The sequence below is a fragment of the Trachurus trachurus genome, assembly GCF_905171665.1.
Source record: "Trachurus trachurus genome assembly, chromosome: 10".
Lineage (NCBI taxonomy): Eukaryota > Metazoa > Chordata > Actinopteri > Carangiformes > Carangidae > Trachurus > Trachurus trachurus.
In genome coordinates, this window is record NC_139894.1 from 13,768,439 (window position 1) to 13,791,520 (window position 23,082).

General features: G+C 40.8%; 1 protein-coding gene across 4 annotated transcripts in view; it reads left to right on the forward strand.

Annotated features, from left to right (window-relative positions):
• Window positions 1-23,082, forward strand: part of diaph2 (diaphanous-related formin 2) — a 346,642-nt gene that overhangs the window by 288,085 nt on the left and 35,475 nt on the right. For all 4 annotated transcript variants that reach the window (XM_083980784.1, XM_083980786.1, XM_083980787.1 and 1 more), the window contains one exon: window positions 13,960-14,052. In XM_083980784.1, coding sequence (XP_083836910.1) covers window positions 13,960-14,052 — 93 coding nt within the window. The remainder of the gene's footprint in view (window positions 1-13,959; window positions 14,053-23,082) is intronic.

A 23,082-nucleotide genomic window follows, 5' to 3' on the forward strand; every position in this document is an offset into this window, starting at 1 on the left:
ACCAGTTATTGGAATGTAGTGATAAAAAATGCAAATACTTTGTTGTTTGAGATGTAGGTCACATATAGGGATTGGAAGCTGGGGCGTTCTTGCAACAAAGGCTAAAATAAATATGTAGATTACACTTCCAAGCTGTTATAGGTTTGTCACTGGTCATGTGCAAGTTGTGACAGAAAATGATCATTCCTCCTTCCTCCAGTGTGAGAAGTTTGCGGGCAGTGCGCTATATTTGTTGTACTGTAGTGAATCATTTGAATTGCTCTGTTGTCCTCCAGCGATACCAGTAAACCATGTATTGATCAGTATAAGTTGCAGTTGTACAGACATGAGAAATTAGAGCAACAGAGCTGGATGGCTGTGTCTAGTTATGCCAATGACATTGAGAAGGAATTTCAAGCCTGAAGGGACTTTGCAAGCAGTCATTATGGTCTTTTGTCCATTTTTTTGACAAACAGACTGGGATTTTCACAATTCACCAGCTTCTAAATGTCAGCACTAGCCAAGGACCCCTCTGTAGCTCAGCCATATTGGGAAATGTGACAAGACAGTCTTCAGTATGCCACAAACTCTGCTAGATAATTGATGCATGCTACTTTTTTTTTTCCCTGAGCAGTGACCTCTTTGAAAGCCTCACTTTTAATAATCCAACATTGCTGAGCTGAAGGAGGCTGTCTACCCCTCTCTCTCATTCTGGCTAACCAGATGGAGAAGGGTAGAGAAGTAGGTATGATATTAAATATTTCTGCCAGAGCAGATTTTGATCTCAGTTTCTGAATGCCATAATATGACTCATATGAATAAAACATGAGGATGACATGGGCAACGTTGCCTGCAGCTTTGGAGATAGTGGGGATTGTCCTCCAACCAACTCCTACTGTAGCTTGTTGGACTGTCGCGATCACAATGACCTTGGCAGTTATGAAATACACACTTGATGCGCTAAACCCAGGCTTTTTCACCCGTCAAGGTTCTTACCTGCATTGACTACACACTTTCATTAAACCTTGAATGGCTCCTTTTGTGTACTAACTTGTCTCTATGTGAAATGAAATCAGAGACGGACAATCAAATACCGAGCTCTTTAAATGCATTCAGTGAATGGAAAGCTGAACTTAAGCCAGAAGGAGGCTGGAGGTCACAGCAGCTTGGTGCTCTGCCCTTGTGTTCTCAGCCTGTCTTTAAGCTGTTCTATTGGAGGCCGAATCGCAGGCTCCTCCGTGTGTCTTTTTTCTCACATCTTTATTATGCCACTGTGCTGACCACAGCTGTGACCCCAGAAAACATGTTTTGGCCATACCTCAAGAATTCATACACTAATGATAATTAGATACACTTGATACCTTATTTTTTCAGGTCATATGGGTCCGTTTTATGAACACAGTATCCCAGTCACTCAAGAATGGAAGGATTAAGAATTTTTAGTCAAATTTCAAGGTCACTCCGACCCATAAAAATATTTTTGGGGCCATTTTTCAAGAGTTCATAGCTAATTATGACTTAATATGAATATGTTTTTGTTTGTTTTTTCAGTGATTTTATTAAATTCATTCAAACACATATACTGTATACTGTGTGGAGTCTGGGCATGGATGTAAACTGCAACATCTGGCAGAGACATCCAAGTGCAACATGGTAGTGTAATTCTAGTTTTCTGTATCTCTGCTCCTCTCCAGCTGACGGCATTGGCTTGAGAGTTTCGGCTCTTTATTCTCATTCTGTTCTAAAATTCTATATGTGCTTCAGATATTTTGAAGGATTTCATATTTGAGGAGACTTTTTACATCAGTATTCCATGGTGAGAGCCTGCTATGTTTTCTGGTTGATGAAAATAAGCTAGTGGTACGGGACAAAGAGAGAGTTTGATTCCTCTTACTATTAATTAATCATGTCCAAAGTTTTTGCGCATTAATTTTGCGCTTTAAAGGTTGAAAGGCTAAGTAAAATGCTGAAGGAGATCCCCAGTACTGTTGTCTGCTCTAACCCCACAGACAGGCAATCAGTCAGACAGACGGACAGATCTAACATTGATAGAAATAATGGTTGAGTGGTTGACCTGAATATGGTGTTTTACTGTTTACAAATCCATTAGCATGAACAGATGGAGTAAACATATGGCCATTGTATTTTAAGCATTATGTACAGGTCAATATATTATCTGTTTTATGGATTCACTGATTTAGACACTTTATTGTTTAAAAGACAGTTTGATGGATCATGCTATTGGGTTTAATGCAGTTTCAAGAGGCTATTTTTGAGAAGGGATAGATTTTTTTTGTCATTTCACAAATTGTGACCTAATCCTCTCCGCTTGCAAATGATTAACAATGAAATGCATATTTAATGAGAGTTTAATTCATTTAGCTTTTTCCAGGATGGCACCAGGATGGGGGAGGGCAAGCAGACAAATGCTTTTAGGAAACTGATTTAAAAATCTTTTTCCCCCCATGCCTCTGTTGATAGAACTTGAGGTTATGCTGTCTGACATATACGCTTCTTCAACAAGCATGATTGATAGATGAGACAAGTGCAGAGCTAAACGTGTTTTCCTTGTGAAGTATTAGAAATCCTAATTGCTTATGAAATCATTACCAAGTCACCCCATTTGTTTTAATTTGCTCTAAGTGGATTTCCATACTCTCTTGAACTGACCAGATGTTCAACATTTTCCAAAATTGCTTTACTTCACTGGAAATAACAGTTGATCACTGTAGAATAAACCTAAACTAATGCTTCTGTCTGAAAGAGGGGAGGATGGTTCATCATCACAGCAGGATTTTTTTTATTGCAGCATATGAAACAATGTCACAAACATGTCGAGTGTGTCAAGAGCTAGAGCATCGTAGAGCATCTGGCCTTTCCTTCTCTGAGGCATTTGTGTGGAGTAGTTAGGCCCCTGTGGCCACCTACTCGGCTGGCATCACCAGGGTCAGTGCCCCCATCTGGGGCAAGTGTCTGCACCCACATGTCAACTGTGTACCCTAGTCAAATCCACTAAGCTTTGAACAGAGCCGGAAAGCGCACATGCCGCTTTGAGCACAATGCAGCTTGGCATGAGGCACATAGTAATAAACAAACCAGCAGGGACACAAAAAGTTATTTGAACATTTTATGTAGTCCAGGCATTTCTCCCAGGTAGCACAGAGAAATAGAGAGCAACTTTGTGTTTTTACATGTTTTCTGTCAACTTTTCTCAGACCTACTTTATGTAGTATGGTTTTCAGTATGTGGATAGTTGCAGTAGCTTGTGTAACAGTCCTCCCCATATGAACCTCTGAAAAGCATCTTTTTATTGCCAGTCTGAGGAATATCAAGTGAGGAAGCATATTGGTTGTAGACTGCAAGTTTTACAAGACCTTTTTATGAGTGTACCAACAGCCTGCTATCTCAGTTAACAACACACATTAAATGTAATCCAACTGGACTAATGTATAAGACAGACTTTTTCTAAGTAATCTCAAAATAGAATGATCTGATTAGAAAACTAACTTTTTGTGAAAATCAATTACTAAAATTCTTCCAGACAATATTATTAAAACCCTCAACACAGACAGAGGCTCCACAGATGCTGTCTTTGTGATTAAGTTTTACCTGCAAAGTGATCATTTTTTACTATATGAATTAGAGCCCACTCTCCCTCATCCATCCATTCTAGCAACAGCTTGCAGACGCCAGCAGAATGTAACCCATGCATCGGGCTGCTCCGTTGGAATATTAAAAATGAGAAAAAAAGTTGTTTTTTTTCCCTCCGGTGTGTTTTGCTAATGCAACTATTGAACACGCATTATTACAATCTTAAATATAGTTATCTTTGATTACACAACAGCTGGGAAGTTGTGTGTACCACATATCCCATCACTTTGTTGTAAAATTACAGAGCCCATTTTTTAATAAACATAGTTGTGTGAAATTTTAAGTGATACAGCCACAGATATGAAACAAGATGTCCATTAGTCCACAGACCTGCTTGAAGTGGATGGATTTTGTCAAATTAAGATGATCCTAAAATGGTTTTTCATAATATATTTTCCATTTTCAGTACATTTTACAATTATTGTGTGTCCTCCTTTCCTTCTTTTCCAAAGGCATTTTTTCCGTATGGCTTGCTAGGGCTGCTAGAATGAGGTCTCCATGTCTCTATGATTCTCTGCAGAGAGCAGTTGGCATGTTGACAATGATGGGCCTGCAGCTTCTATTTATGCATCCTCCTTGTCAACCTTTCACACTTTGAGGATGAACTAGTATGTTTACATAAATAAGAGTGGGCTCGTCTCAAAAAAAGCACTCGATTTAGTAAATACAAGCAAGATAAGTTTATGTGGGCTTTGATTACACTTCAGACCACGGTGTTTGTATGTTCTTATTTGTTTTGTACATGTCAGTATTTTCCATATGCTTCAGAGGCTCACTATCATAATACAGACTGACGTTTGTAGCATTTGGTTTGCTATTAAGATGTTGCTTTCCCTCATCTTCTGTAATTTTTTAAGTCAAAGTTGACAAAGTATTTTCTTTTTTTACTTTGTTTACCAAATCACATTTCTTCAATTTCAAGAATCTATTAGTGTGGCATGCTAAACTAAATTGACATGTTTTTGTGCAGCTGGTTGACTGGTTGTGGCTGGCGGAGCCCTGTCAGGAATGACAGGGGCGGAGATGTGGATTGATGGCTTTGTGTGACACTGACAGCTGCCGGTAGGCCGGTGCATACCTGCATCGCAGCGGTGCCAGCGAGGTGATCATAGACAAGCACTGACAGGCAGCGGTGGGGTGGACAGGTTAGCTCTCTAAGTTTGCATAGTGTCTTCACAGCACAGCAGATGTGGCAAACAATATTACCAGGTGATATGGCTTGTAGAGACGTGAAGGTCACAAACCCAAGTAGATAAGAAACGTTTTTGAAAGAGATTCTCACTATTTTTCGGCTTAGCTTGGGAAATGAAGCTAGTATTAGGGAGCTAAAGCTGACCTTCATATTTGATATGGACTATAACGAACAAGGACAGACCTTTCCAGAATGTAATGATGATATATGGTACAATGCTTCAGAATTTGTGGCCTGTTTATTCCCTGAAGTGTCATTTCTTTGACATGCAGCAGATTGCTCCCATGTCTGACTAAATATTTGTGGTTTCTGATGAGTGTTAAAAATGAAGGATCTTTCAGCGCATCTGTACTGTATGTGGATATTAATGCCAAACTCTTGAGCAAATGCGTTTTTCTTTGGCTTTGCATTTGAGCTGTGTCGATCTAGTGCAAGAAGAGCAGGACATGCTCTGAAACTCCTGTGTATGGATTGGTGAATTTCATCATTACCTTGAAAGACAGGAACAAGGGCACAAGGATTATCTGCTGTCATACACCCATTCTAATAAATAACAGCATATTAGATTGTGCTATATCGCCACTCAAAATCAGAATCTGCCTCAAGGCGATGATGGCACACTGAATATGGCTCACTGCATCTCAACTAAGGCCTATAATAGCAAGCAGCATGAATAGTAACATATAGAAATAGAGGAATATGGAGCAATTATTCATAAACAAATAATGAGCACAAATTAAGTGTGTTTGATTGAATACAAAATTACATTTTGTAAGCAAAGGTGAGTGCTCATTCTCTCAGATTATAATATTTCCTGTGCACTTCTATAAATAAATGTCAGCATGAGGAAAACAAGGAGTATGTGTGTGTGACACACAGAAAGAGAAACTCAGAGATGCAAGAAATAAGAGAGAAGAACAACAAAGACACCAACACAAAAACATCTGCTGCGTGTCTCACTTTCTTGATTGAACTAAATGAAGTTAAAAATAAAGGATAAACGTGAGTAAAAGCTGCAAAATAAAAAATAATAAAATGTATACGCATATTAAATACTACAATTTGAAGATGAATGACTGAATATTTGAAATTTAACATGCAGATGATCTTAGACAGTACCATCCACCCTCTCCACAAGATCCTGACAGGTCAGAGAAGAAGCTGCATCAGCAGACAATGTCTCATCTCGCTGCGCTGCAGGACTGAGAGGTTCAGTAGATCCTTTGTCCTCACTGCCATCAGACTCTACAACACAACATCATTATTGCTGTTGCTAACGAGCTGCTGGACACGTGCATTTCTCCTAGGAAATAAATAAATACAGAATCTGTTCATCTAACAAACAGTTTGCACCTTCGAAAACAGTTCTTTAATATCATAATATGACAAATACCATAGTTCATTGGCAATTAAAGACAACACTGTAGAATAGTCTCTCCCATATTTGTGACTGTCTTGTGCAAAAAAAACTTTACTTTTATGGTCTGTTTTGTATCAGAAGGACAGAGGATACTAATTAAATTACACCTTAAAGCTTTTAATCACGTTTATCTTAAACCTAATGTAGTTTAGGCCACAATTAAGGAAGTGAGACATGCATCAGATATCTCTATCTCTCCTGTTTTTCTCTCTTGTTTCCTCAGCGTCTGTCTCTGTGTGTCTCCTTCTTGTGTGTCACTCTGCCTATCCCACCTTGTACTTTTCTCGCTCCCATTGCTTTCGTAAATGTTCTTCTCCTTTGTGAAATCAGCTCAGGCACAGTTGAATCTCATTAATTTGTGGGTGGTTCAAGTGTCTGATCATTTCCCCTCCCAGATCTGGACCTCACCAGTCACTTTACAGTCAATCAAACCTAATTACCCTCACTACAAAGACCATCAAATCCCATTGTCAAATCCATTTAGCTTCCCCAGACAGCACCGCCTTTCACTGATGCAAACAGCCCATGTGGGGTTTGGTTCAGATGTTATCTTGATCTGGATTCCACAACTCCACTATCCAAATATGCCAGTCACTTAAAACTGGGAATCTACACTATGCTGAATGAATAAAACCCAAAATATTTATAGCATCTTAATAAATGTACATTTGTCTCATTGATGTCCCTTTCATATTAATAACCTAATTATGTATGAGAAACGTTAAACACTAAACTATAACGATGCTCTGCCATGTCCATAGGCAACCATTATCATAACCTGTGATGTTGGCGTTAGCCCTTATAGTTAAATAGTTTCCCCTTTCAAGCATTCAAACTTGCAATGCTGGAATGATCAGCTGAAAGCAGCAACACATATTTTCACAGAGCTTGCCTTATTTCTTTTTTAAACAAAAACATAGTTTATACCAGTGATTCCCAACCTTTTTTCCTTGAAGCCCCCCGCTTCAAGGAAAAAAGGTTGGGAATCCCCCCCCCGGGATTTTAACATTTCAGTTTGCACAAATATAATATTGATAACTTCACAACCTCAGAACAGACATAGCTCCGTGGACCCCCTGAAATCTCTGATGCCCCCCCCTGAGGGGGGAACTAATGGTTTATACCAACAGGATGATCCAAAGATGATTTAATCACATGAAAAGTCTTCATATTGTGGCTCTTTACTGTAGCTACAAAGCAGATTTTACTGATGCCACTGGAAAGGTGAGCACATCAAAAAGCACTGACAGTAGAATGTATTAGATGAGGTAAAGAAGAGTAACACAAGACTGATAAACTCAAAACCAGAGCCACTCTTTTGTGACGTGGGTGCAAAACTACTGAAAGCTGAGCACTGAATGGTTTTCAAAAATGGTGCTTTCTATCTAATTGCCTGCAAGACCTCATATTTTGATGAGTTTACAGAGACCGCTCGGTAAAGAGCAGATGCCATCAACAATTATTTCCTGCTGTGAGGTCACAGTGAAAACGCACATGAGTCAAGGTCCACTATATTGCTAAATTTAGCAGCAGCAATCCTATGGAAAAGGGGCAGCAGCGGTCTACTCGTGTGTGAGGACAGGCTTCCATGGCCCTCCTGGCACCCTGACATGTTGACCCCATGTGGCTCAGAGAAAGTGTGTCAACTTAACATCTGTCAGTGCTTGGTTGGAGCTCTCCCTTGTGTGTTGGTGGTGTTACTGGGCAAACTAGCCAAAAGCAGTAGATAGATGGTGATAGCAATATGGTAGCTGGGGGGGCCCGCAGGCACAGAAGTAAATGATAGTGGAGGAAGCAGAATGTGGTGACTGCTATGTTGCAAGCATCTCCCCCCCCCCCTTCCCATCTCCCTATCTCCCCCCCTACTGTTTCTCACTTGGGCCCTGGCAGCATTCATCCAGATGGAGGGTTTATTTTTGTTTTTGTTTGTTTACTTATTCATGAATCCAGCTATTCGGGGCATCACAGGGGCTTTCGTTCCACCACAGAATGCAAATCGCCACGGCGACTAATCCACTTTCATCTCTCCCTTGTTGACATCCAACTTCTCTCCACGTTTCTCCCAGACTCTTGCAGTCAGGACATCTCTCTTTCTTTCAGGGCAAAGGGATCAGGCCTGCAGTGACCGGGCAAGCCTAGTTCCAACACTCGTGTCTACCATATGCATGTCAAACACAAAACACCTTTCACCTCCCACCCACCGTTCGCATCTTGAGAACATTCTGCCCTCCCTCCAGATTTTCCCTTCCTCCCTCCCGCTGACCCTGGCGCCACACAGGGGCTCACAGCTCAAGTAAAGTAGTAGCTGCACTGCCATTCTCGCTGGAATGGAGGGTTGTGGGAGCGTCCGTAATTGAGTTAGGGAGGACATGAGAGGGTTTGCTCATCAAATTGTTACAGTAAAACTATCTGGATTAATCAGCAGGCAAATCCGTCTTTTTTATTGACTATCTTACCCTTCCATTCCCCTTTTTTCCTCCTCTCCTTTTTCACTCAAGTGGACTACTAAACATGCGCGCACACATACCTACAAATTAAAGACTGGGGACTGTCTGAAAAGTTTCTCAGGTCATTGTGTCAAAGCTTTTGTCAGGGTTGGGCGGGCGGACTGCAGGGAGATGCAGGGAGAAGGAATAAAGGGAAAAACAAAGGAAAGACATCTAACAGGTGCATGACTGCTGTCCTTCAGGCACTTGTGTTCTCTGTGGCAGTAATGGTCTCTGTCTGCCCGGGTCTTAGGAGCTACTGCGACTGCGGGGAAGGAGGGCGAGGTGAAGGGGTGACTTTGCTCAAAGCAAGACAGTAGGAGAGTAGACAGCCAAGCGGCAAGCAGAGGGAGGGTGCCGAGTGATGCAGGTGGTTGTGTATGTGTCGGTAGCTAAGCCAGAATTCAGGTGTGAAAGTAAAACATAACCAGGTGCATACAAGAGAGTAGAGCAAGAGAGATGAGATTAAAAGAAAGTGTGGCTGTTGCCTCTCCACCTGGCCATAAAGCAGCACCTCCCTCCCTCCACGGAGGCCTTTGTTTCACGGCTAATGGTCCAGGTTAATTGCACAGGTGACTTTCTGTGGGGGAACAGATGGGCTCAAATGTGTTCAAAAACAATCCGCAGCAAGCAAAGAAAAAAAAGAAACTGGGGGCGAGTTGTTCCTCTCCTCTTCTTTCTTCCTCCTCTTTCTCATCTTATCCACTGGAGTCATGGAGGGCGACTGGGGCGAGGTTAAACTCTCACTGTGTTCCTCTCTCACAGTGGTTTCAATTCATCAAGCACAAGGCCTGTAAGCTCTCATTAGATCTCATTACAGTGCAAATTAGACTCAGGGATTGGCCACTGGAAGGATAGTGGATAGTAGTGGATAATAGACATCTCTCCTATGCCTGATGTTCCTCATGTCCAACACTTTAATTTGGTTAGGGAGGAGAGTGCTATGCTTATATAAATTCAGAGGGTATGTAGATGTGATTGATTAAAATGTGTGACTATGATAAATGTCATTGCCCTGTATGCTTTCGCTGTTTATCTTGTCAGTGAGCATGCCACCGTTGCTCATGGATGTCATAATTTGCCATTATATTGGAAACTCACACATACCAGACAGAAGCTTTTTAAAATTCTAAGAATTATTTGTCTCTCTTTTCCCCCATGAATCATGAGGGCTGCATGCGAGCCATCGGAAATTGAGTTCTCGATCGATCCACTGTGGGGTTTTTTCTCCCCAGCACAACATGCAGGAGATGACAGATAGCAAATTGAATTTATGAACACAGTTTGTTGACACTGCTGCATAATTATAGGAATGCCATGCCTTTGGTGTTGAAAAGAGAGCCCAGCATTTCATTCAAATATACACAAGGTTTTCTGCTTGGATGATTGAGTGAAAAGCGCTGTCATGTTTCAGAGGCAACAGCTGTTCTTTTACTTTGCAGTTTTGTACATATTTTGAATTTTTGTAGATGGCTGGTTTTAATTGGCAGAAACAAACAAATGAGACATCATGTTTTGCATAATGTAAGCTTATTCATGTGATTCCTAATTGATCCTTGACTGAGGATTAAAAGTTTGTATGGAGGCATCAATGATGCATTGGTTTTCTGAAAGACTTGGCAAGATCCCTTTGTCTCCTCTAACTGATCTTGCCATGAGCAGTCATGAGCATAGGTCATCCTGCTGACATTCGCTGAACTATGCAATTTATCTCCCCTCGACTAACTATCTATCCAGTCCTCTTGCTGTCTTTGTTTGTCAAACTTATACTCACTTGTCATCTAGAGAAATTTGTACTATACATTTAGATTAGTTAAGTGGAGCCAGAACTCTTAAATTGAACATGAATCTGTATCACTGAAAAGTGTCTCTGCAGCTTTAGGTGAGGGTCTGTGTGCCTGTGCTTGCATACTGCAGTGTATGTTTTAGAAATAATTAAATGTCACAGGGCTCAGGCCGTCAAGTATCCGGGAAGGTATTTTACAACCTTGTGTCTTGCTTCGCTCCACTAGTCCCTCTCACTGTCCTACTCCTCCACATGCACTGCTGCACCAACAGAAGCCCTCTCCACTTTTCTCTTTTGCTGCCTCCTGTTCTCCATTTCCCCTCTCTTTCTCTCTGCACTCTACTTCCTTCCTCCCACTTTCTTTCCCCTATATCTTCCTCCCCCAATAGTGACACTTAAGAGTATGTGAGCTTTTTCTTTTCCTATCCCTCCCTTTCCTGTTGACACTCAAATTTGTGTTCTGCTCCTGGGATTGCTGAATGGTACATTGTAGACGCTTTCTTCCAATTTTACTGTAGGTACTTTTTTTTTTCTTAGGGAGAAACTAATCTGATGTGTGAAGTTTTTATGCCAATCCTGCTGAGGGCACATTGCTCTTGTTATCCCTTCTAATTAGAAAATGTGATAGTGCTGCTTGTAAATATATTGTCGAGTGAGCCAATCCCCAGGGCTCAGTGTTACATTTGGCACAGCCTCTAGGTCCAGGTACCACCTGATGTTCAGGAAAAGGAGGGAGAGAACTGGGGATTGGAGGTAGGCAGGGATCAAAGTGAAAGATATGAAACAGGTACACCATCTCTCTCTGGGAGGTAGAGGTTGATAGAGCTTTATTTCTACTCTTAAAGGTTTAACTGTTTAAGAAAGTACCTGAAAGTGCAAAAGCCGCAACCGTGTTCCACAGTTCCACAAGCTTTAATAAGATCATTAAAGGACCCCGGGGCTGTCTGTTGAGGTGCCCACCAAGGTGTTTCATCACTGGAAGGGTTTGTCAATGTCTTGGGTCTTAGCCCATCTTAACCCATTTAGAAAGCAATTTCCTGTGAGCAGAGGGGATCTTTCCTCTTGAGAAAGATCTTTGGGCATGAAAGGTTAGCTTTTCTGTAATTCCCTAGCATGCAATCTACCACTGCTGTTAATGAGAAGCGGAAGAATATTTGCCCTAGGTTTAACCGCTCAAAATAAGACAAGAGTGAATTGCAGGAATGAGGCAGAACTGTCTGCTTAAGTTGGCAATGTTGCAATAAGTAGTGAAAAAGTTTGTTCTGAGGATTATTGGAATAAGTGCAGTCAAATAATTCAACTAATTCATCGTTTTTTTTTTCTATTAAACGCTTACCTTGTCTTTGCAAATTTGTTGAAAACACAAACACAGTATATATGCTGTACATACACTGTATACATGTTAATAAGTTCATAGTCTGAAGGCTCATTTGTTAGACTTTCTTGCTCTGGGTAAGACCTGCTTGAGTTAAAGCTGTGGCCCAATAGGACATAGTTAATTGAGCACTGTGAGGTGACTGGGGAGTATGTTTCCCATTTTAGTCATTTTGGTTCTTTGTGTCTGCAGTCATCCCGCTGAACCCCAGTCTATTTGGGCTCCCAAGTCCTGGCCATTACAAATGATGAATTGTGCTACAGTTAAGCTTGAAGTAGGACAAATTGATCAAAGTGTCAGGTGCCCCCTGTGATGTCTAGGTCTCCATGAAGAAGGCAGTGAAGAAGGGGGCTGTCAAAAAGTTTCTTATGCCAAGGTGGTTGTAGATAAATGTTTACCTGCCACTTAACACTTTCTGCCTTTTGTCAGAGTCACAATGTGTCCTTGCTAACCTACATAAGAAGAAGGAGTAGCTAAAGATCCTGGGAGCAGATACAGTTATAGAAGCTGCAAGTTGTTCACCATATTGTTCTTTGGGTCCACGGCAGATGAAACCCATGCCTCCCCTTTTAAACCAATGAGCTTGCTATCTGAGGTGTAGTGCTGCAATTTGAGATAAGCACTACTTGGCTCAGCTTTGGTTTTGTTCTGATAAAGCTGGTCTAATTAAGCTTGATTTAATCGGGATTGCTTTTAAGCACAGCACACAGCCGGAACAGATACTTTGATTTCAAAGTAGCCCTTGGGAAGGACTTGAGGAAGAAAGAGAAGGAATAAGAGAGAGAGAGCAAAATTAGTGTGAGTACGAGTGAAGAGTTGCTTTTTTAAAATTTACATAAGACATGTTTCTATTCTTAGTTGTGCTGTCTTCTTGTGTGAATGATTGCAGGTTGGGTGGTTTGGTTTGGAGGAGAAGGGAAAAACATGTGCAGCTATGACTTTCCCTGGTAATGGCAAAATACATGCTGTTTCCTTAAATTAATCGTGTAGCATTCAGTGTCAACGTGTTTTGTTCATAAATTCAATTTGCCTGACTGTCGTATCTCATTGAGTACATGCAAGTTACAAAAGATTGATCACCCCTGTGACTGGAAAAGTGCTGTGTGCTGAAAGTAGCAGTTGTCTCCACTTACTTCCGAATGCTTCCCTTCAGCTGAAGCTGCACAGCACAGTGGAGGAACAAGATGCCAGGACCCTGATAGTAAACATTGGGGAAGAGCTAGTTCACTCATGTATGCAAAAGAATTGATGGCCAAGTCTCCAACTCCACAATAAGTCACCCTAATGATCCTACTTTTAAATAATGTCTGTTCTAGACCAGAATGATAAAAAGGGTGCCCCTCTGACTCATTAGTATTGGGGCGTAAAGATAGATGACCCAGATAAAGAACCTAAGCTTATTTTTGAACCCCCTTTGCAATTGAGCAGGGTGCTGCGTGTGCACAGTTGGAGCACAATGTGTCATTCTTTTGGCCTCATAGCATTTTAAGTGTCTCCAACCTGTCTCCTCAGCCACGCCAAGTGCCCCCAGTTCTCTAGTTTCATGGATTCACACGACAGCTGGAACGGTGGGCAGGGGGAATGTTTTTCGAAGGCCAGTCCTGGTGTCATTGACTGAACAATGATAGAGCGCCCCGGTATTGAGCGGCTCCACACTAAATCTTTGTAAAGAGCACTTAGCTCCCCTGCGTTAGCCACAGAAAGAATATCTGTCAATGACCATCACTGGATGCTTTCATCCTGAGGCTCTTCTGCCTGTATTAGTTGCTAAGCTCTAAGTATATTTTCCTCCTCCCCAGCTGTTAACGGAAAAAAAGGGACAGGTCTGAGTGACAGGCCTCTGTCTCAACACTCATACCCTCTTCTTAAAAAGCTTGTTTATATCTCATTCAGAGTTGCGGTACTCTCTACTGTGGTGTGAGGTGCACCTGTTTTTCATGGGCATTCATTGTTTCCCCACCAGAGAAACTAAAATTAGATGTGTTTATTTGTTTATGTGTCCTGCTTTATTATTGTACTGTATGTATATTGTCCTGTAAACATGTATGCCTCTTGTCTGTTCTCTTACAGAGGGAGATGAAACTGGTGTGATGGATAGTCTAATGGAAGCTCTTCAGTCTGGAGCAGCCTTCCGTGATCGGCGAAAACGTACACCACGCAACGGTAAGGCAGCAGAAAAACACAGTCATTATGTCCCAGTTTATAGTTTTTCTTATTTCAGTTGTTCTCACCAGCAGTATAAAATCTCACAGCTCTCTTTTGCTGTTGAACGTTTGCATGGTGTATAATTGGCACCTGTCCATTATAGAAAAGAAGCTCTAATGCTCTGTATAATTATTTTGTTTTTTAATGCTTATGCTTGAGCCTTTTGACCGGTCTGTGACTCATGAATACATATGCATGAACATGTATAGGAACATCTGCACAAGAGCATAAAAGAGGAACAAGGAACAAGCACATGTGTAGACGAGTGCAGGTCATTAGTAATTTATTGTCTCTTTGCCATTCATAAAGCAATTATTATAATGTAGCCATGCTGGCTGCGGTTGGACTGAGGCTGATTTAGTGTAATCCTGGTGTTAACATATTCCATTCTGCCGTGATGAATGGCCCATGCCCAGCCAGTAGGGGTGCCAGGGTCAATTGATATGCAAGTCAGAGTTCTGCAGAAGAGCCACAGGTGTTGCCATCTCCACACTGGCAATCATGGTAAGAAAAAAGGGAAGAGAGGGGAAAAAAATCAGACCAATCAGACCAACATTTTAAAGGCAGAGTATTTCTGACTCACCTCTATATTTAAAGATCATGTAGAGAGGTTGAAGAGCTGTAAAGACTCTTAAATATCTACCAGTTTACTCTTTACCTATTTGATGCTGATAGAACTGCTGTACTTGTATTAATTTTGTGTTGCATGTGTTAGCTGTTGTTATAGGTGCCAGAGTGATTATTAGTAGGAAATATTTGCTCTACAAGGTATTTTACCCCTTTTAAACCGAAGCAGGAGATTAGTGCGAGTACATTGGTGAGTCCTGTCCTACGAGGCTGTTGACAATGCATTTGGCAGTGATATTGTTCCTGCTTGGTCACACAGCCAGGACACACTGGTCAGGCCCTTTCCAATTCTCTGGGTCACTTCCTCTTACACTCTACCAGACATTTTTTCCACAATAACTAGGTTTGAAATTCAGTTTTTCTTAAGCAGTGCTCACACATTGACAAAGTTCATACAGTACACACAGGTACACAGTATCTCTGGCCTCCTATCTGTCACCTTGAGTTATTTTTCAAGAGTGTTGTTTTTCTCTTAAACATTTTTTTGATCAAAGGTTGATTCCAGAATATGTAATGCATGATGAGATATCATGACCAAGATGTTCAACTATGTACGTATACTGTAATTTGTGTAAGTAATAAGTGTATCACAAAAAACACACATACATAGCCTACTGCTTTTCTCTTATTCCATCACATGTAATTCTACTCATCTTCACCTTTTTCATTGCATATTTCTTCATTGGGGTTTAATCTGAGCTTCTGTCTGTCCAGGTGACTTACCAACTGTAGAGGTTTATTTTTCCAAATTCTGGGAGTGGTTCATCTGAAATGTGTCACTTCTGATGATCTTTTTCTCTTTTCCTTTCTCTTCGTCCTTCCCTTCTTTTCTTTTCTTTTTATTTCCCCTTATCACCAACGTTATTGCAGGTGATCAAAGTCCTTCCAGTCCAGCCTCCCGGTGGCCGGGTGCTAACTATGGTAACAGAACTCTAGGTGTGTGTATTCAACTGCTCTTCTAACCCAGCACCACCCTGTCTCCTACTGCACTTCTCCTGGCTGCATAACTCATATGTCCTTCCTGTCAGAGCACTCAAACTGAGCTGGTCTACAACAGGCAGAGTCCTTTGCTGAGTTACTGCATTTGACCTAGTAAATAATGAGATGTTCAAAGGTACAACATGCAAGATTTACTATATGTAAAAAAAAAAAAAGGCAACCATAAACATTTCAGTGGAAGGGGAAGTGCATTAAAACAAAGACAAAGTATTTTTTTCTTAACGTCTGCATCTACAGTTTCAAAATGAATCACCACTCATTTCAGCAGGTAGGTTTCCTAGTGAATCATCATTTCCGCAGTAATGTTACTACAAACATGCTTCCAAAGCAGCATGAGTGCGATCAGAACACACTCAAAATTGAAGTAAACTATTGCCTTCACTCTAACTCAAGTTTGCAAAAAGACAGCACAAGACAGCTCAATGGAGCTGAGTAATTACTGGTGTTCATTATCAAAGATATTTGTACAGTACAGCTTGCACTGCCTAATATTCTCTCCATTATGTGCTATTACTAGGTAATGCTTCTCTTTGCCCATATTTACAGTACACAAACACACCATGACATTTTAAGCCCCTGTCCATAATACTAATTCTGGTACTGCTGAGTGATGCGATATAAATCTTACATTGAATACGATACAATACAGTAAAATACACTAGCTCGCTGGCCCTTTAAATAGAAATATTTATTTTCATAACAGTAATATATTCTAGGGCTGCAACTAAAGATTATTTTAATAATTGGTTGATTTTCTTTTCGATTAAGTGATGAATCGGACCAAAAAAACTTTTTTTATTTCCATCTTGTCAATATTATTTTGTTATCTCGAGATAACAAAGTCTGTTTTCTCGTGATAACTACTCAATTTAGGTAGAATGTGTTGACATACTTGCCCAGTTGTATTTTGATTCAATTAAATTTAATGTAGACCAATGAGTTAATTGTAAAACATTTATTTATTGATGTAAATGTGGTGATTTCTGTACAGAGCCCCGAGGCAGCGCTGCTCTTCTGTCCAGTTCACACACGATGCTTCACTTTTCACTGAATCACATTCAGTACAGTACATACTGATATGCATGTCGTAAAATGGTGCATGCGCAGAAGCGTCTGGAACTGATCTTGTCCCGGGTACCATTCGGGCACTGACAGTGATTCCATTGAACCCTGTTGCTAGTCAATTGTTATCTCGAGATAACAAAATAAGTTGTTTTCACAAGAAAACGGTAATAAGAAAAAATATATGGACGTGGCTGTTCTCGGCTTCCGTAAAAAACTGTCCTCTGAATCATCAATCAAGTTACAAAGAAAACAGAGCATCACAGTAACCATAGTAACACACACACACACCTGTCTGTGTGGTCACTTCTGGGGGGAACAGCAGAATGGAAATAAATGAAAATATGGATCTAAGGATATTTTTCATTTTGCCTCGATGCTCTGTTGAACTCACTGTCCCGCTCTCAGTCTCATAACACAGTGACCTTACACTCACCACAGAGACCTACTACATTCATCACAGAGAGACCTCAAACTCATCACGCCCCGTGTCCCGATGGCAAACAATGCTATTAGCGCAATTAGAGATGTGTTTACAACTCATATACGATTACGTTTATTGTGACATTTCACAAGACAAATACCCAAATATATGTTAAAGAGCCTACAAAAAGTGATATTTCCATAATATGTCCTCTTTAAATCCTAAAGGTTAACATTAAGTCATATGCCAAAACACCAAGAGCTGCTGGGGGAGGCAGCCCTCCACCTCATGTTTCCAACCAGCACACTCCACTCTTCTTCTATGGTGTTTTACAGCAGTTTGCATCCGTTAAGTTGCTTTATTTCCTCGTGCTGGTAGGCGCTACTCATCCCTACACTCTTAATGCTTTGTTCAACGTGAAGTACTGTAAACAGCCACGCAACATAGTGACATAATTATCGCACAACACAACAAATCAATAATGAAATTTACTGCCAATGCTTTTAATAATCAATTTTTAACAATTTTATCAATTTGTTGTTGCAGCCCTTATAATAAATAAAAATAATAAAAATATAATTATAAAAATATAATAAAAAATTTCATTTGTTGGCACCTTTCTCAAACCCAAGGTCACCACATGTAAGAAACAAAAAGCAAAACAAAAACAAAAAAAACAGATATGAAATACAATAGCACATAATTTAAATACATACAAAGAAAATACAATACAATATAATCCTAACAGCATATGCACTTCTTGCAGGAAGTAGTTTGGATTCACTCAGCACAATTTCTGTCTTGTAGAACAGCTACAGTTCTCACCCGATTGTCCTGCTTTTCCTATTAGCCTGTGTTGTCACAGCATGATATCACTTCCTGTTTTGTTAAGGAAATTGAGAGGTCCGTAGACCTTTGTGCTTTGACCACTCACAAAGTTGTTGTATACATTTCCTTCTGCTTGTATGTTTGATCAATGTGAATCTGACTTATAGCAGCACCCTCGACATGACTTCTTATCTGAAGTATCCTTGGCTTTTATGCAAATGCTTTTAGTCAAAATGAATTGCCTGTGACTCTCGACAGACTGGCTCTGTTTATTACAACAGTATCTTTCTATCTATAATATTATGTTTAATCTGTTTCTAGTCTGTTCAATATTTCAAACAACATAAAGGCAGAGAAATGTCTTGTATCTTCTGTTTGTACGTTCTAATTTATTTTGTTTGTCATTTTCTAAATGGAATATTATGAAGGGTCAAAAAGTGGAGTCATTCCAGCCTTTGTTTGCAGATGATGAAATCCTACTGATTTCATTGGACCGTGACCTAGTGTGAACTTGGCTCTTTGTTGACAAATGTGAAGCGGGTCCGGTGAGAGCAGCTTCATGCCTGAGACCATGGTGCTCAGAAAATGATGCAGTGGGGCCCTTTGGATAGAAGCATGTAGTTGTCCTGAGTGAAAGAGTGTCTAAGGGTCTTCTTTATGACAGAGGATGAAAAAGAGCACGAGGGTGACAGATCCATGAAGATTACTGGAGAGCAGTGGTGTGCCATGGGACCAGTGCAAACTGAACAACTGTCTTTGTTTATGAATATGCTTGATATTTAATCAAATATCCTGTATCTCAGTGACCTACTTTCCTATTCTTGTGACACCACTACGATTGCTGTGGTCCTTCTGATGGCTCTCTCTCCTGCATGCCACTGTGCATCAGACTCTTCTCACCACTTTTTTCCTCTTCCTAGTGCGCACCACTGCTATGCTACCAGAATGTATTATGCACTGACGGTTCTCTGTTTATTGATATGGAACTCTGTACTGTGGTTTGATAAACAGCTGCATGGATTCTCTACTCTGAAGTGATGAGAGGGGAAAATCCTTTTGACATGCTGGCTCTATGGATTTTTTTTCTAAATGGAATCTGGAAATGATTTCGGCTGCAATAGAGCAAAGGGGGAATTTGTCTCATCTCATGAAAGGGGGCAAATAGAAATCTTTACGCACAGTTTGAGAGGAAATTTCTAAAAAGTACACTCTGTGAAGAGAAACAATTAAGTTCCCCAGTGATAGATGATTTGGTGACAAAAGGCATCTCAGTCACGGAAAGCTGTCTGTTTGGGTTGTCAGTGTTTAAGTCAGAATTTAAAGAATAATGGAGTGATTTGTGAGTTGGTGCAGCAGCATTAATGTTTATGTATATTTGCTGCATGCATATTTGTTTTCTCTCTGACTCAGGGACTGACAGCATCCCAGTCTCCAAATTTACTAGTAAAAACCTTCTCTGAGCGGTTATATCAGACAGTGTGCCAAATCTATTCACTCCTGCTTGTCATGTCTGTTGTAATCTCATGCTTTAAAGCTTGATTAACCTCCTGTCACCCTCAAATGAGCAACGTGCACCAGAGAGAGTTTCTCAGAGTCGCACATGATTCTTTGCTTACGTCAAAGGAGTTCATTTAAACCCAGCATGTCGTTCTTTGTCGTCCTTCAAGCTAAACTACACTCCAGCCGACTAGCTCAAGTGTCAGGCTGAACACTATTCCAGGCGCCGCCAGTCACAATTACACCCAATTCCAGAAGCATTTCCTATTTCCTAGTCTCCACTTTGTATAAGATGGAAAACCTAACCCGGGAGGCCAGACTCATGTGTTATGCAATTACAGCAGCCAGTCCTAATTCAACACGCGGAAACTTGATGGAATGATGGTTCTGTTGGAGGTTCACTCTCATTTCAGGAAGATAATATATAAAATATTTAGCAAGGTTGAATCTGATTGATTTAACTATGCATTGTACTGTTTTTTTTTCCACAGACAGTGTACTTCAGAGTTAAGTTTCACTTGAAAAAGGCCAAACAAGCCTATTCCTTTTCTATCTCCTATTCTCTTTCTGGTGAGACAGTTACCTGGGTATCTGGCAGGAGATTGTTGGGTTGAGAGCAGGAGCCTCTCATACATCCTGGCTCATCGATTTTCGGTCAGGGATGAAAGCCACAGACTCAGTAGGTCTTACATACTGGGGGGCATCCCAAAAGACACATCAATCAGATTTCAAAGAGAACCAAGCCAATCTTATTTATTTACTGCCTTTTCAACGTCATTACAATCCCAAACCAGGGCTTCTCTCCTTTCCTCTCTCTGCCCCACTCTCCTGCTTCTCCTTCACAGGTCAGTCCATCAAAAGTTCCATCCTCTGTTGTGTGTAGTGAGTCTCCTAAGGACTTATTTGACATTGAGCAGGGAGGGATCATCTTATGCCCATTAAAAAACAGAGATGCAGTGATATAATGCTTGTCAGGGTTATGGAATTTCACTGTCTAATCCCCTGAAGCCTAGTAGTTAATTCAGCAGGTCAGGCCACAGAGTGGGCCCCCTGTATGTTTAATGAAGATTAAATTACCTATTTTCTCTCATGAAAATTTAAAGGAAAAAGGGGATGAATCTGCGAAGAGGCAAATGAACAGAGCAGTGTCTTTAAGGAGAAAATGCAGGTAAAGACAAAGAATTCCCCCTTGTTCTCCTACATCCTCCAGCCTCATTTGTGACATAAATGATCTTTTATACTTCTTATTACTTCTGTGTGTGTAATCCACAACACCCTGATGTAGACAGCTACAATATGTTCAGCCAGGCAGCTATTTTCTCATCATTCCCCTGATCGGGGGGGGAAAAAAATCACCCGTTTGTTTCTTAAATTACATCAGAGGATGTGATAGTGATCGTAATTCCCTCAGCAATTAATTTGCTCCAACATACGTTGTACCCATCGCTTTATCTCTCTTGTTGTCTCTCAACCTCTCTAGCAGTTGTTCTCCTGTACTGTTTCACACACACACACAAGCTCGTGTCACATATCAGATAGACTGTTGCAGTAGGGTGTGTCTGAGCTGAGGGCTAAAGCCTTCTGCCTCCACAAGCTTCTGGCTTCCACTTCAGGGTATTGATAGATGTTTTTCATTGGGGCGGCCCTAGAGGTGATCGTACAGGAAGTGGAGCTAACATGATTTGGGGGAAGAGACCCAGGGGGCGCCAGCGCCTCTTGCTATAGCTTGGATGGCTTAGTAGATGTGAGATATCAATAGAGTAGATGAGAGCAGAGCTCTGTAGATACGTGCCGCTTGAAATCTATCATCTGCTTCTCATAGATAAGGATATTTATCAACAGCCAACGGGAAAGGCAGATGGGAAGGAGCTGAGGCATGGACAGCGACTCTATTTAAGATTTGACATCCTAGGGCATAGACAAAGCCATTGTCCCTCCCATTGACCCATAAGGCCTTTCTCTGGACCTGATCATTTTTCATCCTCAGCAGAAAACCCATTATGGAAATATAGATGAAGATTTTATGTACCATTTGAGTACCCTTGGCGCATAACTAATTCCTTGCTTGACTGTGCCAAGAGAGGACGAAAGTAAGTGAAGTGTAACATGGAGCCATTTTGAGAGGATAAATCAAATCTTAATAAAAGGCAGTCTTTCTGAGTGGACACCAGGGGTCTCTCGCCTCTGCCCCTTCTGTTAACTACCCCCTAAACCCGTAGCTGTTTAAATTATACTGAAGCTATCTACTTGAGTACAGGGTATCAACAGGGGGCTGTCTGCATGCCCTTTTGATGCCATTATGCCCTTTTACAACTGCCTGTCTGAGAAGACTTATCATGTGGAGCCTATAGCTCCCTATGGCAATTCTTACTTTTTTACTTTCTTTTTTTAAAGCCAAATACCTTTTTGCTATAATGGACTCAGAGCTTTCAACACATATGTCCAATATTGTCTTATACTTGCACAGGACCTTAGTGGTGTAAAAAGTGTTCATCCCTGCCATAGTAAACCATCAACAAACAACTGCAGTGCACAAGTGCCTACTAACTTATCATATTCAATAATATCCTAGAGCGTTTGCAGTGAGCTGTGTTGTTTTTATTTTTTTCATGCTCACTCTCCAAACAATATTGGCTTTCAAGTATGTGGGCAGTTATGAAAGGTCACCCTAAGTGTAAATTGTCAATCGTGGATCAATTTTGGAGGGCAAATATGCTTTGGAAGCCCCATAATGGGAGGTTTTATCTTATTTTTACCCTGGGCACATTCACACAATATGATTGATACCGTTCATTGTTTGATGAATTCCTAATAGACCTATAAACTTGCTGAGCTTAAAGCCAAAGGAATGCCTGTGAAAGCCAAATATAGGGGAGGCAGTCGGACCATCCCACTAGCTGAAAAATTGCCCTCATATAATTCCAATGGAATCTCGCCCAAGCCATCATGCTTAGTGTTGAGGGATGGGCAACTTGCGTCAGTTGAATTAAACCTTATTTATTGCTCATTAGGCATACAGCGGGGCCAACTGATGATCGGCTAGAGAACAAATAATGTGCAGTGGAATAGGATGCCATCCTGTATGGTTGTGTGCTCCACAGACAATAAGAAGCAGGGCCAGAATCAAATGCTTCTTCCTCTGCTGTCACACTTATATTGTCATACGCTTTTTTTTTTTTTTACGTCCTCAATATAATGTGGCTATTATTAAAGTATAAGATTTAATGCTCGGGCTGATGTTTGCATTTGAAGTGTCAGACACTATCTACAATCTGTCAGCCACAATGAGGTGGAATTAATATTTTAGTTTCCTATTAGGCAGGCTTGATGTCTGTAATAGGGAGGTATAGGAAAGGAACAGCAGAGCGGGCGATGAGTGATAATGGTAATTCCCATAAATACAGATAAAGAGAGAACGTGTCAAAGAATGTTTAATGTTCCATTCAATAGGACACATAAGTAGAGGTGATGCTGGGAACAAGGATATTAAAGGAACTACAATCTATGTGGTGCTCTCGGCTTGAAGTAGCGGATCTCGCAACATTGCTTCC